The sequence below is a fragment of the Rhamphochromis sp. 'chilingali' genome (genome assembly GCF_963969265.1).
Source record: "Rhamphochromis sp. 'chilingali' genome assembly, chromosome: 21".
NCBI lineage: Eukaryota > Metazoa > Chordata > Actinopteri > Cichliformes > Cichlidae > Rhamphochromis > Rhamphochromis sp. 'chilingali'.
This window is the reverse complement of record NC_137949.1, coordinates 18,461,316-18,473,203: the sequence shown is the minus strand read 5'-3', so window position 1 is coordinate 18,473,203 and position 11,888 is coordinate 18,461,316. Positions and strand designations below refer to the sequence as shown.

Here is an 11,888-nt window from a genome sequence, read left to right as displayed (position 1 = left end):
CGCGCCTGTATTACCAGCTTGATTGACGAAAACATGTTTAAGTGAGATATAACAAAAATTTCTGTTCTTGGTCCCTGTGTATTAAATACGAAGATTCAACCAAAGAACATACCGCAGAAACGGAACCGCTGGATATAAGAGCATATACAGTTAGCAGAGAGAGGAACCATATATGAGTACAGGAGTCAGGACAGTAATCTTTGATGCACGGAAGCTGTGTTGAGTGATTACCTTGTGGCTCATTCAGTGACATTTCTGGTCGAAGGTTTGCTGAAGGAATTTCAGTCGTGTTGGTTTACCTATTTTTACTAGGACAGCGTACACCGGCAGTCTATATATTCTTTTGTACCTCATAGCATAGTGTATGATGAAACCTAACCCAAACAAGCCCTGATGTATCTACGAGACATTTGCTTCTACATCGTGGTCAAGGTAAATGTAAACAGTTTACACTGTGTTAAGTTATTAACTGTAGTTTACGTCATGTAATTCTTTCCACGAAGTAAACAGTTTCAATCATTCCAGTATGGTTAAGCTTTTGATTAATTTGTGTGTTTAGACAAATATAATTCGAAATGTATCTGACAGTCATTCTAAACGAATAGCACGCAATCAATTTTAATTCTAAGGACTTAGAGGTAACAGTCTTTATTCACCAACTGTGTAGACAGAAAAAAGTAAGTAAACCTCCTCATGACCTCTCCCGAAACAACCTGGAGTCAGGTGATCGAATTAAGAAGTGAGAGTGGGAGTGTGATTATAGAAATGCCCCTCCCTATTCTAGTAAGTGTCTTGGGTTGAATTTCTCTGTCTTTAATGTTTTCCCTGTTGTGAATAATTTTTCGCGTTGTAAAACCCTTCCAGAAACCTCTTTATGATCTTTGCTAATGTCATTTTTCATCAGCATTGTGTTTACACACATGTGAATGCTCCAGACCAGCAAACTGCCAAAACTTCTGCTCACACTTGCCGATATGTGAGCAAGTGTGAAAATGGGATTATACGTAAAGAAAACCCATGAACACATAATTCAAACAAGAAACCTTTCATTTTTCTACATAAATATAGTTGTTTGAAGTGGGACATTTTAAATGCCCTCTATTGGATAATTATACAAAACGATATAAATATTGTTTTAAGTGTGTCAGGCCATTATTTTGTTTTTGAGAAACATATTCTTATTTATATTCATTTTGACTCTGTTACTCTGTTTTGTATCTCAGCAGTGAAACCTGCAGATCAGCGTTGAAATGTCCCTGCCGAGGATCACACACCTCCCTTCTGGGAGGCTGCTGAGCACAATCCTCCACCACCAGCCGCTTCTCCCCTCCATCATTCCTCTCACTGTGCCCAAAAGAGCTGTGATCCAGGGTGAATACAGACGACCTGGCCAGCCCAAAAAGACCAAGTTTGCCTGGCAAAAGATTAACTTTAATTTCTCAAAAGGTTTGGAGGGGATAAAGAAACATTTCACACTCCTAAAAAAGGAGTTTACCGACCGCTGGGTTGGCCCTGAGGGTAAACCGATTGTTGAGCACATGCTGGAGCAGAACAGAGTTGTATGGGAGTTCAGAGGTCCAGAGAGCCTGAGGGAGTGGACGGTGTCCTCTGATCGTGAGATTGGAGGCCATAGTGAAGCTTACCTGAAGCTGGGAAGGAACAATAATACCTGTTTTCTGTACGGGACACTGAGCTCTACTCCCCCACGAGATGGAGAAACACGCTACAGTGGATACTGCACTATGCGCTCAAAGCAGCCTCTGGTTAGTGTTAACTGCTGGATACCATGTTTTTGTTGAATTCAGTAGCGCAGAGAGAGATTAGTCTCCCTCCCGTGATTACTTTTCATTTAGAACATAATATAGGATGGATGCAGAGGGGAGGAGGGGGTTCCCCCATTGCAGTTTATCAATGAAAGTTTACGTAAATGCCAATTTCCAAGTCTTTTGTGTCTTCTAGGCTTCCTTTGATAGAAAAAAACACCATGATTGGAGCAGTTTTAACACTCTGCAATTACGTGTACGTGGTGATGGTCGCCCATGGATGATTAACGTCTCAGCAGAAACATACTTCTCTCACCAGAAGGATGACATATACTGTTATTTCCTATATACCAGAGGAGGGCCCTACTGGCAGGATGTTAAGGTGAAGTTTGTTTTTTTTTTTTTTAAAGTAAAATTATTTAATAAATCTATATAGGTCTGTTTAAGAGGCATGATAGTATCAAATACGTTGATCAGCCTGACTTCAAATGCTCTTCTGCAGATACCTTTCTCCAAGTTCTTCCTTACACATCGAGGGAGGGTACAAGATGACCAGCATCCTGTCTGGCTGGACAAGGTAGTGCAAAGAAAAATTCCCTCACAAAGTGATGATAAAACTGATGTATCATTACCCTAATCCCTTTTTAGCTTGTGGCCTTCACATTGTTTTTCATATTTGTATTTACAGGTTAACACCATTGGGTTTACTTTGGGAGACAAAGCTGATGGCCCATTCCAGCTTGAAATTGATTTCATTGGTGTTTGCAAAGATTATGCACACACAGAGGAGTTTGCCTATGAAGCATACAAGAGGAACCCAGAAGTCTAAGAACGGTTAATGCTGCAGTCAGACTGTTGGGAAAAATTTGAACTTATATTGACACCATTTCTGTAATGTCATTATAGATTTCAAACTATTAATATTAATGACTTGTGCAGACCGTTTATTATTAAATTATGTATTAAATACCACAATAGAACAAATATAAAAAGACAAGATCTTGGGTCTTATGAGTGCCTCAATTCTAGCAAAGTAATAAAGCAAATGAAATTTTTAATTAGTAGTTTCAAAATGCAGCAAAACAGGACAGACTTATATCACATCAAAATATCCTTTTAAAAAAAGGTATTAGCGTTTGAGCTAAAAGTATTTAAAAGAAATGCAGGATTTGAACCTCAAAGACGCTGGACAGTATATGTAAGCTTCTACTACTTTTCTATAGGGGCTACAAAATGCTGAAACTGAAGCTGCAGACAATGAAATATTTACACTTCAACAGGGTTTACAAACGGCCCCAAGCAGGCACAATATTTTATGCCATGACAAGGCCTCTTCTTGCCCCAAGCATACTTTCTTTCTTCTGCTTCCGATCTTGTATCTGCTTTGCTCTCCTGCCCTGCCTAAAATAAGAATAAAGATATTCAGAGATGTGGCATGAGCCAACTGCAATGGGAGAATTTTCAGCATCAATTAAAAACCTACCTTGACTGGACTTTGTGCTGTTTGTAAGCTTCCTGGTGCGGATTTGAGACAGACTTGTTCATGGCCGTGTTTTCTTTGACATCTTCAAATGGCTTCAGTTTACCTATGTATAAAATAAATAACTCAATGCTACATCTTGTCCAATCAAATGGTGTTTCACACGAACAGGGAAAATGAGAACATTTTTATACCTTTATGAGGCTTGTAGGTGAGGGGACGTGACAGACTCGCCTTCAGATCAAAGCTGGGTTTCTTGTTTGTGCCAGGCGTTGTTGAAGTGCTTGTGTTGCCAGTGAAAACAAATGGTCCTTTCAGAGGGGGGGGAAAAAAAAACCAAAACATAATCATCTACTTTTTAGAAACATACTTCAAATATATCATTCCAAGGGTTGAAAGGCCAAAGTACCTGGAGTTTTTGTTGCAGAGAACGATGCCGTTTTGACACTGCTGGGCTTTAATCCATTGGCAGTCGGTTTCTGCGGGGTGCTGGAAGCCACGCAGGGTGACATGCGTGCAGGTGTCTTCACCAGTGACCTTTTATATTCATTGTCATGAGTAGCTTCTGAGAACCTGTATGTAGACAGTTCTCATTAAAGCATTAGATTTAATACAAAACTTAAATTTGAATGTTTCCACTTTGCAATACCACTTAAAGTTTATTTTGGAATATCCACTCTTGAATTCAGGTTTATCCTTTAGAATGAACCATTATTTAACAAGTGTTTGCAAACAGAGACTGCATCGCTAAGTCATAAGTTTTATACACCTGTGCGAAAGTGATTGATAACTAATGAGAAGATTAACCCCTTAGCAGTCCTACAAATTTTGCCTAAAATTTGTGAAAAAGGCATATCCAAAATAAATTGCATGCTGCTCTTGAACCATTTGGAGTATATGCATGGTTTTGGTCTCTTTTGAAAGGAGACAATCTGTAGTTTGTTCCTGAGGTGTCAGAATCACTTTATGTCATACTGCTATTGAGTAATAGAACTTTGAACACACTAAAAAAGAGAGAAAAAAAAAATCCGCCCAAGTTTTTTTTTGTAAGGAATGCATGCAGATGCCTACCTTGTGAGGTATTAGCTGGAAAACACAACAGGATCAAAGCATGAAGCCTTACCAAGCCACAATTCAAATTTGATAACAATATCTTAGAAAATGAGTGTTCTATGCAAGTTTATTTAGGTCTATGTATAGGCGCTACCCAAAAAAGGCCACTTGGAGACTCCAAATGGCCCTTTGTAACAATCAACACATAAAAGGCTGTAATTCTTGAATGCTTTTATGTACAGTCCTAATTTTGGTCTCTAATTAAAGGTTACACTCAGAGCTATTCTTACATCCAGATTTATTGTCAATACTTTACAAAATTACAGGAGCATAAACATTATACAGTGTTTTTTTTTTCAATTTCGAAACAAATGTAAAGGGGAAAAAAAGTATTATGGCATTAAAACTCACTATATATACACATTATGTATATGCATCTGTGGGTGTATAAATATATATATAATTTTTCACACAAATGTATTTTTACAATTATATTTTTTAGAGATCATTGGCATCATGCCAGTCTTTATAACAATCTCGACTTGGCAAAAAGCACAAAGGCACATCACAGGAGGAGCACTTTACTGGTGTCTTTGCCTGGCAGTGTCTGCACCTCAGACGACCTGTGGTGCTGTGTCCACTGATATGCACAGGCTTGTGATGTGCTCTGTTTGGAGAGGGTGATGGTGCGGGCGATGGAGCAAGGCTGCCAGCTGCCGCTGCCAGCTCCTCAATAAGTGTCTCCCGAAAAGCCTTTTGGTGCATGGGTACCTCTCCTTTACCCTTTGTGATGCTCTTGTGAAGCAGGAAGGCATTCACAATAGCAATGTCCAGAAAATGATAAAAAAATGTCTTATACCACCTCTGAGTCTTGTGGATGACTTTATAGTAGTTTATCAAGGCATCGGAGTGGTCCACCCCACCCATGCACCTGCATTGACAGAAAAAACAAGAACAAACAGAATTGAATAACAAGAACAAACAAAATTGGATTTCCAAAAAACAAAATAAATAACATAATAGTTATATAGATTGTTGAATATAAAATACATACCGATTATACTCCTTCACTGCTGGTGGAACAGAGATGTCTTTCAGCACCCAGTGTCCATCTGCATCTCTAACTCTCCTTTGAACAGTGTCCCCAGCATGGGCTGTGTGGAGGGTTGAGCACAGGAACACATCCCTTGTGTCTCGCCACTGAACGAAGAGAAGGGAGTCCTTTCGGATCCATCTTATGCTGCCACGGGGAGATTTAGAGTCCAGGCAATTTTTTTTGGTTTTTGGAAATCCAATTGTATTTGTTCGTATTGTTCCACATACCCAGATCCTCTTCTGAAGGAGGTCACAGAAAAGGGAGGGACTACTATAAAAATTATCTACAAAAAGTTTGTATCCTGTGCCAAGCAACCGTGTATCGATAAGCTCCATCACGGATTCATAACTTAGTCCCTTGCCACTGTTTCCCTGCAGCTTCCCTTCATACACGAAAAAGTCCCATGTATATCCGTTGCTCGAATCTGCCAAAACAAAAAGTTTGTATCCCCAGCGAACAGGCTTATTTTTCATGTATTGCTTTATTCCAATACGTGCTTTGGAGGCAACCATTCGCTCGTCAATGGAAATTTCTTGGCCAGGGTTATAGTTTATTTTACAGACCTCCCTCATCTCCGTGTATAATGGTTTTATTTTGCAGAGACGGTCAAAATCTGCCGTACCTCTTCTCTGCTCATTAGCAGCATTGTCCTCCAAACTGCTTAGTTGAAGGGAGCGGCAGATCCTTTGAAACTTCTTACCAGACATTATTTTTTTAGGGAATGGAAGGCTGTACAGTTTACTACCTCGCCAGTAATCAGTGATTGCAGGGAGTTTGACCAGACCCATATAAATCACCATGGCCATAAAAGCATACATGTCCTGTAAAGTCAAGTCAATCCATGGGTTAGAGGGCTTGTGGCATGTTGATCCAAAGTCATTTGTGTTTTTAATTATTGTCAGCAACATGGAGTTTGTGAAATAAAGTTGAAAAAGCTGTAAAAGTGTGTATGAAGCTGTAGGTATGATCTGAGGTCCTGGTGATTTGATGGGCCTGAAGGTGGGCTGTGGTGGTATTATGTCTGGAGCATCTGTATCATTCCATCCCTCTTCAGATGTACTGGCTGGCATCTCAGCTTGACTGCTGCCAGTTCTCCCTCTTCCTCTTCCTCTCCCCCTCCCTCTTGGCCTTCTGCTTCCAGAAACTCTTTGGAAAGTGGAAGGATGTGGCTCCTCTTCTGACGAAATGCTGTCATAGTGTTCCTCTGTACTTGTCTTTTTACTGGCTGGCTCCCATAGTTCATCTGATTCTGATGATTGTCTGTGATATACAAAAAAACAACAACGATATAAGTTAGCAGGAACACCTCAAAACACACACACAATATATATATATATATATATATATATATATATATATATATATATATATATATATATATATATATATATATATATATATATATATATATATACACACACATTATATAAAGACACACGACGTGAGTTAGTAAGAACACAATCAAAACACAAAGATGCACACACACAAACAAACAATATAAACACAGCAGGAGTTAGTAAAAACGCATCAAACACACAGAGGAGCAGGCGCGCACACACACAAAGGCGCACACACACACAAAGGCACACATACAAACAGTAATATCATTGTATGATATAATAAACACTTACATGTCGAGAGTAGCGTCTCCTCCATCCAAAAAATATCCTCTGCTACCGAGTCAACAAAGGAAACATCACTGTCTTCTTCGGAAATATCTTCCTCCGACTGATCACTGTCACGCCGAGTGCATTGTTCGAGGACTTCTTCCAGTGAGAAGTAAGTTTTCCTCTTTGCCATTTTGTACTTACAAAGCTCCTTTGGTCGCAAGTTCTCTCAAAATGCTGTATGAACACAGACGCTGTCGTCGCTATGAAAGTTTACGCAAAAGCGCACGAGTGACAAAAACCTTTTGCGCATGCAAATAAAAGGGGAAAAACAAGTGTCCTCCCCCTTAAGCTGCATATCAATCTTCTTTAAAGATCATTGGCTATCTGATACGCCAATCATTTTGACACTCTGCCACAATTGGAAGAAGTTACTGCCCATCAAAGGGGGGCTGGCCAGACCGCTGACCACCAGCTGTGTTTGGCTATCGCTGCTTGTTCACACCTGTGTGAAGCACCCATTGGTTCAAATGAGGTGTCAATCGAAAGTGCAGAGGTCAGCGGCCATTTTGAGATCAAAATACCCGGAATATTTACATGTCAAGAGCTGCTAATGCTTCAGGAAGCACCGAAAATAGGATTATTCGCCGGCTACTTTGAAACAATACTATTACATTCAGTGGATGTTTATCAACATATAAATGTCTCAGAGACTAAATATTGGACTGATTTGGATTGCCTGGACTCTTGGCAGTCTAACTACACCGTTTTTGTTGGAATATTATGAACCAGTGGACTAACAGGTGCTTTATATGTGAGTACAGACCTTATTGTGTGGATGCCTTAATAGGCATCCACACTATTGAGATCCTGTTTCTCTTTCTTCTTTATTGTGTGGATGCTTTAAGCATCCACACTATTGAGTTCCTGTTTCTCTTTATTGTGTGGATGCTTTAAGCATCCACACTATTGAGTTCCTGTTTCTCTTTATTCTTTATACTTTATTGTGTGGATGCTTTAAGCATCCACACTATTGAGTTCCTGTTTCTCTTTATTCTTTATTGTGTGGATGCTTAAGCATCCACACTATTGAGTTCCTGTTTCTCTTTATTCTTTATTATTATTATTGTGTGGATGCTTTAAGCATCCACACTATTGAGTTCCTGTTTCTCTTTATTGTGTGGATGCTTTAAGCATCCACACTATTGAGTTCCTCTTGGGACTTCCGTACACTTTTTGGCACTTAACTACTTCCACAATTTTCAGCCGATTTTCACCGTTCAAATTTTAAAATATTCTGCTATTTCTGCTAATGTGTGCTATGTCTTTTGGTATTTTTCACTATTATACTTTTTAAAATATTAAGCTTAATTTGTCCCATTGAAATGAATGGGAAACTTCTGCAATTCTGCTAAAATTTGCTTGTTTTCGAAACTTAACTACTTCCTCATATTTTCACGTAGAACAAGCATTCAAACTTTAAAATGTTCTCAAATTATTGGGCTATTCAGGTATAAATCAGCTTTTTCAAATCTTTTACCGTTTTACTTTTATGCCTCTTAAAGTTTTCAGTTGCAAAATTGTGATTTTTCACAAAATACATGCGTTGTTATGGTTGCTATGCACTTGGCTTCCAGTGTGCCACTGAAGGTTTTGCAGTCTTCTCTTCATGTCCGAACAACTTCTTGCTACTTGCTCAATTTTCACTCAACTTCCACAAATTATACATCAAAACGTAGGTATTTTTGCTGGCTTTCCGAAAATGTCACTATCATTGTTGTGGGATTTATAGAATTTTGGCAAATCTCCTCAGACCAACACAAAGTCGCAAAACTCTCCATAGAAAGTCAATGGAGAGCTTGTTCAAAATCACCGCTTGATTTCTGTAATGAGAGGCATATTCCAATCGTCATATCTCCTTAACGAAGCAAAGTTAAGACATAAGGCTTGTCCCAGTATATCTTCAGACACTCCTGACGCTCACAATTCAAGAATTTTTTTCTCACCTATTGCCGTTCTGAAATGAGTTAGACTTGTTTGAGAGTAGGAAATTTGTCCTTCGCTCAGATTTCTTCAGATTTCAAACTCTGGAAATGAACCACTTTTTTCTCTCGTCATATCTTTTTAATGGATTTCCACAGAGACCTGAAAATTTCCATGATTGTTCACCAAAGCCTGCTGTCTCTTACGGTGAAAGAATGATATCGATACTCCAAATAGATTTAGAGTTACAAAGCGTTGTTTGAGGGCAAGTCAAGGCAGTTTTTGCTTTGCTCTACTCAGTTATGGTGCATTAGAAGTCAAATATCTTTAATAATTCATATTTTAATGATAAATTGTCAACACTTTAAGATTCCCCCATCTCTTCTGAACAAAACGGTGTAAGAATGACCGTTCTAGCCCCTACGGTTAGGAAATTATGGTCATTTGTTTGAGGGGAGTCGTCATTACGAGAAATAGACTGCAAAAATCCTGTGTCTCTTTGTGCTGCGTGCACCTGTTTTGGCGGGAAAAAGTGCACAGGCTCTCTGATTGGTGGATTCAAATTGAGCAGCTCCCAGGCTGCTTGACTGAGCATGAAACTTGCTTCTCTCTCCCTGTGTGTGTGTGTGTGTGTGTGTGTGTGTGTGTGTGTGTGTGTGTGTGTGTGTGTGTGACAGAGAGAGAGAGAAAGCCTTTTTATGGGATGATCTCATTGTAAGATTCAAATTCAATATATTTAGACTGGTTGACTGAATTGGATCTTGTGTGTGAGAGAGAGAGAGAGAGAGAGAAAGAGAGAGAGAGAGAGAGAGAGAGACCCTCTTTAGGGCAGCATCTCATTGTTGGAAAAAATATAATATATTCAGACTGGTTGACTGGCATAGACCCTCTGTGTGTGTCTCTCTCTCTGTGCATTTGTGTATACATATTTGATTTTGTGTGTATCTGTTGGCTGTTCCTTCTTGTTTTTTAAATTTATTTTTATTTCTTTATTTTTTTTTCACAGGTGAATAACAGTTAGTTTTGAGGGAACTTAACCATGTTCCGTTTTTTTTTCAGCTTGTCATCTTACATTTTCCAGTATTTTCACTTAAGTTATTACTATTCTGTTCAATCATAGTATTTGTTCTAAATCATTGTTATTATGCTATATTGTAGTATTTCTGCTAAATCATACTATTTCTACTATATTATATTTTTCTTTCTAAATATAGCATTTCTGCTATATAATTGTATTTCTGCTATGTTATAATATTTGTGCTAAACCAGAGTATTTGTGCTGAAACATGGTATTTCTGCCAAATTATAGTATTTCTGTCAAATTATAGTATTTGTGCTGAAACATAGTATTGATTTAAAATTACAATATTCATAGTTCAACACAGTGTCTCTGGTAAATCACAGTATTTCTGCTCTGTTGTACTATTTTTCTAAATCATAGTGTTTCTGTAATGCTTAAGTATTTTTGGCTAAATACATTCTTTCTGTTATCTTATATTATTTCTCCTAAATTCTTGTATTTTTGAGAAGTTATCATGTTTCTGGTAAGTTACAATATTTCTGCTAAGTTCTGGTATGCTATTGTATTTCTGCCAAGTATTATGTTTCCTCTAAGATATTGCAGTTCTGCTAAGTTATTCCATTTTAGCAAAGTTCCTTTGCTTCTGCAAAGTTTTTACAATTTCTGCAACTTTTCAGCCTTTTCAGCTAGTTTTTGCATACAGCTTCAGCTTTAAAGCATCCACACTGCATTTTCGCAGGAAATGCTAATTTTTCTAGTTCTTTATTATTATTGTGTGGATGCTTTAAGCATCCACACTATTGAGTTCCTGTTTCTCTTTATTCTTTATTGTGTGGATGCTTAAGCATCCACACTATTGAGTTCCTGTTTCTCTTTATTCTTTATTGTGTGGATGCTTTAAGCATCCACACTATTGAGTTTCTGTTTCTCTTTATTCTTTATTATTGTGTGGATGCTTTAAGCATCCACACTATTGAGTTCCTGTTTCTCTTTATTGTGTGGATGCTTTAAGCATCCACACTATTGAGTTCCTGTTTCTCTTTATTGTGTGGATGCTTTAAGCATCCACACTATTGAGTTCCTGTTTCTCTTTATTCTTTATTATTATTATTCTAGTTGCCACTTTTTGTGCTTTCTTTGGCACTTAACTACTTCCACAATTTTTATGCTATTTTCACCGTTCAAATTTTATACTATTCTGCTATTTCTGCTAAACATCGCTATGATTTTTGCTATTTTTTGCTATTATACTTTTTAAAATATTAAGCTTTTTTCCTTTAATTTGTCCCATTGAAATGAATGGGAAACTTCCAAAATTCTGCTAAATTTTGCTTGTTTTTGAAACTTAACTACTTCCTCATACGTTCACCTAGAACAACCATTCAAACTTTAAAATGTTCACAAATTATTGGGCTATTCAGGTATGATTCATCTTTTTCAAATCTTTTACCGTTTTACTTTTATGCCTCTTAAAGTTTTGAGTTGCACAATTGTGATTTTTCACAAAATACATGCGTTGTTATGGTTGCTATGCTCTTGGCTTCCAGTGTGTCACTGAAGGTTTTGCAATTTTCACTTCATGTCCGAACAACTTCTTGCTACTTGCTCAATTTTCACTCAACTTCCACAAATTATACATCAAAACGTAGGTATTTTTGCTGGCTTTCAGAAAATGTCACTATCATTGTTGTGGGATTTATAGAATTTTGGCAAATCTCCTCAGACCAACACAAGGTCTCAAAACTCTCCATATAAAGTCAATGGAGAGCTTGTTCAAAATCATCGCTGGCTTTCTGTAATTAGAGGCATATTCGAATCGTCATATCTCCTTAACGAAGCAAAGTTAAGACATGAGGCTTGTCCCCGAATATCTTCAGACACCCCT

The 11,888-nt window shown here is 37.9% G+C and overlaps 3 protein-coding genes across 4 annotated transcripts in view; 1 reads left to right on the top strand and 2 right to left on the bottom strand.

Moving 5' to 3' along the window:
• The first annotated feature begins 93 nt into the window (after positions 1 to 93).
• Positions 94 to 2,615, top strand: ndufaf1 (NADH:ubiquinone oxidoreductase complex assembly factor 1). Of its 2 annotated transcripts, none has more exons than XM_080871400.1 (5): positions 94 to 432; positions 1,227 to 1,763; positions 1,960 to 2,145; positions 2,266 to 2,340; positions 2,452 to 2,615. In XM_080871400.1, the coding sequence occupies exons 2-5, from the start codon at positions 1,251 to 1,253 to the stop codon at positions 2,590 to 2,592; spliced, it is 915 nt and encodes a 304-aa protein (XP_080727526.1). In that variant the 5' UTR covers positions 94 to 432; positions 1,227 to 1,250; the 3' UTR covers positions 2,593 to 2,615. The 2 variants fall into 2 exon arrangements, with proteins under 2 accessions (XP_080727526.1, XP_080727525.1); XM_080871399.1 differs by having other exon boundaries at positions 1,224 to 1,763.
• A 149-nt stretch (positions 2,616 to 2,764) lies between these two features.
• nusap1 (nucleolar and spindle associated protein 1) overlaps positions 2,765 to 11,888 on the bottom strand; it is a 30,797-nt gene continuing 21,673 nt past the window's right edge. Inside the window, exons 9-12 of the mRNA XM_080871398.1 lie at positions 3,653 to 3,816; positions 3,438 to 3,554; positions 3,247 to 3,349; positions 2,765 to 3,164 (exon numbers count right to left, since the gene is read on the bottom strand). Of these exons, the coding sequence (XP_080727524.1) occupies positions 3,077 to 3,164; positions 3,247 to 3,349; positions 3,438 to 3,554; positions 3,653 to 3,816 (472 nt within the window). The 3' untranslated portion in view covers positions 2,765 to 3,076. The remainder of the gene's footprint in view (positions 3,165 to 3,246; positions 3,350 to 3,437; positions 3,555 to 3,652; positions 3,817 to 11,888) is intronic.
• LOC308389835 (piggyBac transposable element-derived protein 4-like) lies at positions 3,825 to 9,281 on the bottom strand. Its single transcript, XM_080871397.1, has 2 exons — positions 5,351 to 9,281; positions 3,825 to 5,227 (listed from the first exon to the last, which is right to left on the bottom strand). Exons 1-2 carry the CDS (start codon positions 6,460 to 6,462, stop codon positions 4,795 to 4,797), a joined length of 1,545 nt encoding a protein of 514 aa, XP_080727523.1. The 5' UTR covers positions 6,463 to 9,281; the 3' UTR covers positions 3,825 to 4,794.

What these genes read in the sequence shown, in the direction of transcription:
- ndufaf1 (XM_080871400.1), top strand. Translation starts at nt 1,251, where the DNA reads ATGTCCCTGCCGAGGATCACACACCTCCCTTCTGGGAGGCTGCTGAGC. An exon ending in TGCGCTCAAAGCAGCCTCTG is followed by an intron (nt 1,764 to 1,959) that starts GTTAGTGTTAAC and finishes TGTGTCTTCTAG; the next exon opens with GCTTCCTTTGATAGAAAAAA. An exon ending in CCTACTGGCAGGATGTTAAG is followed by an intron (nt 2,146 to 2,265) that starts GTGAAGTTTGTT and finishes GCTCTTCTGCAG; the next exon opens with ATACCTTTCTCCAAGTTCTT.
- LOC308389835 (XM_080871397.1), bottom strand. Translation starts at nt 6,462, where the DNA reads ATGCCAGCCAGTACATCTGAAGAGGGATGGAATGATACAGATGCTCCA. An exon ending in GCAGTGAAGGAGTATAATCG is followed by an intron (nt 5,228 to 5,350) that starts GTATGTATTTTA and finishes CTGTCAATGCAG; the next exon opens with GTGCATGGGTGGGGTGGACC.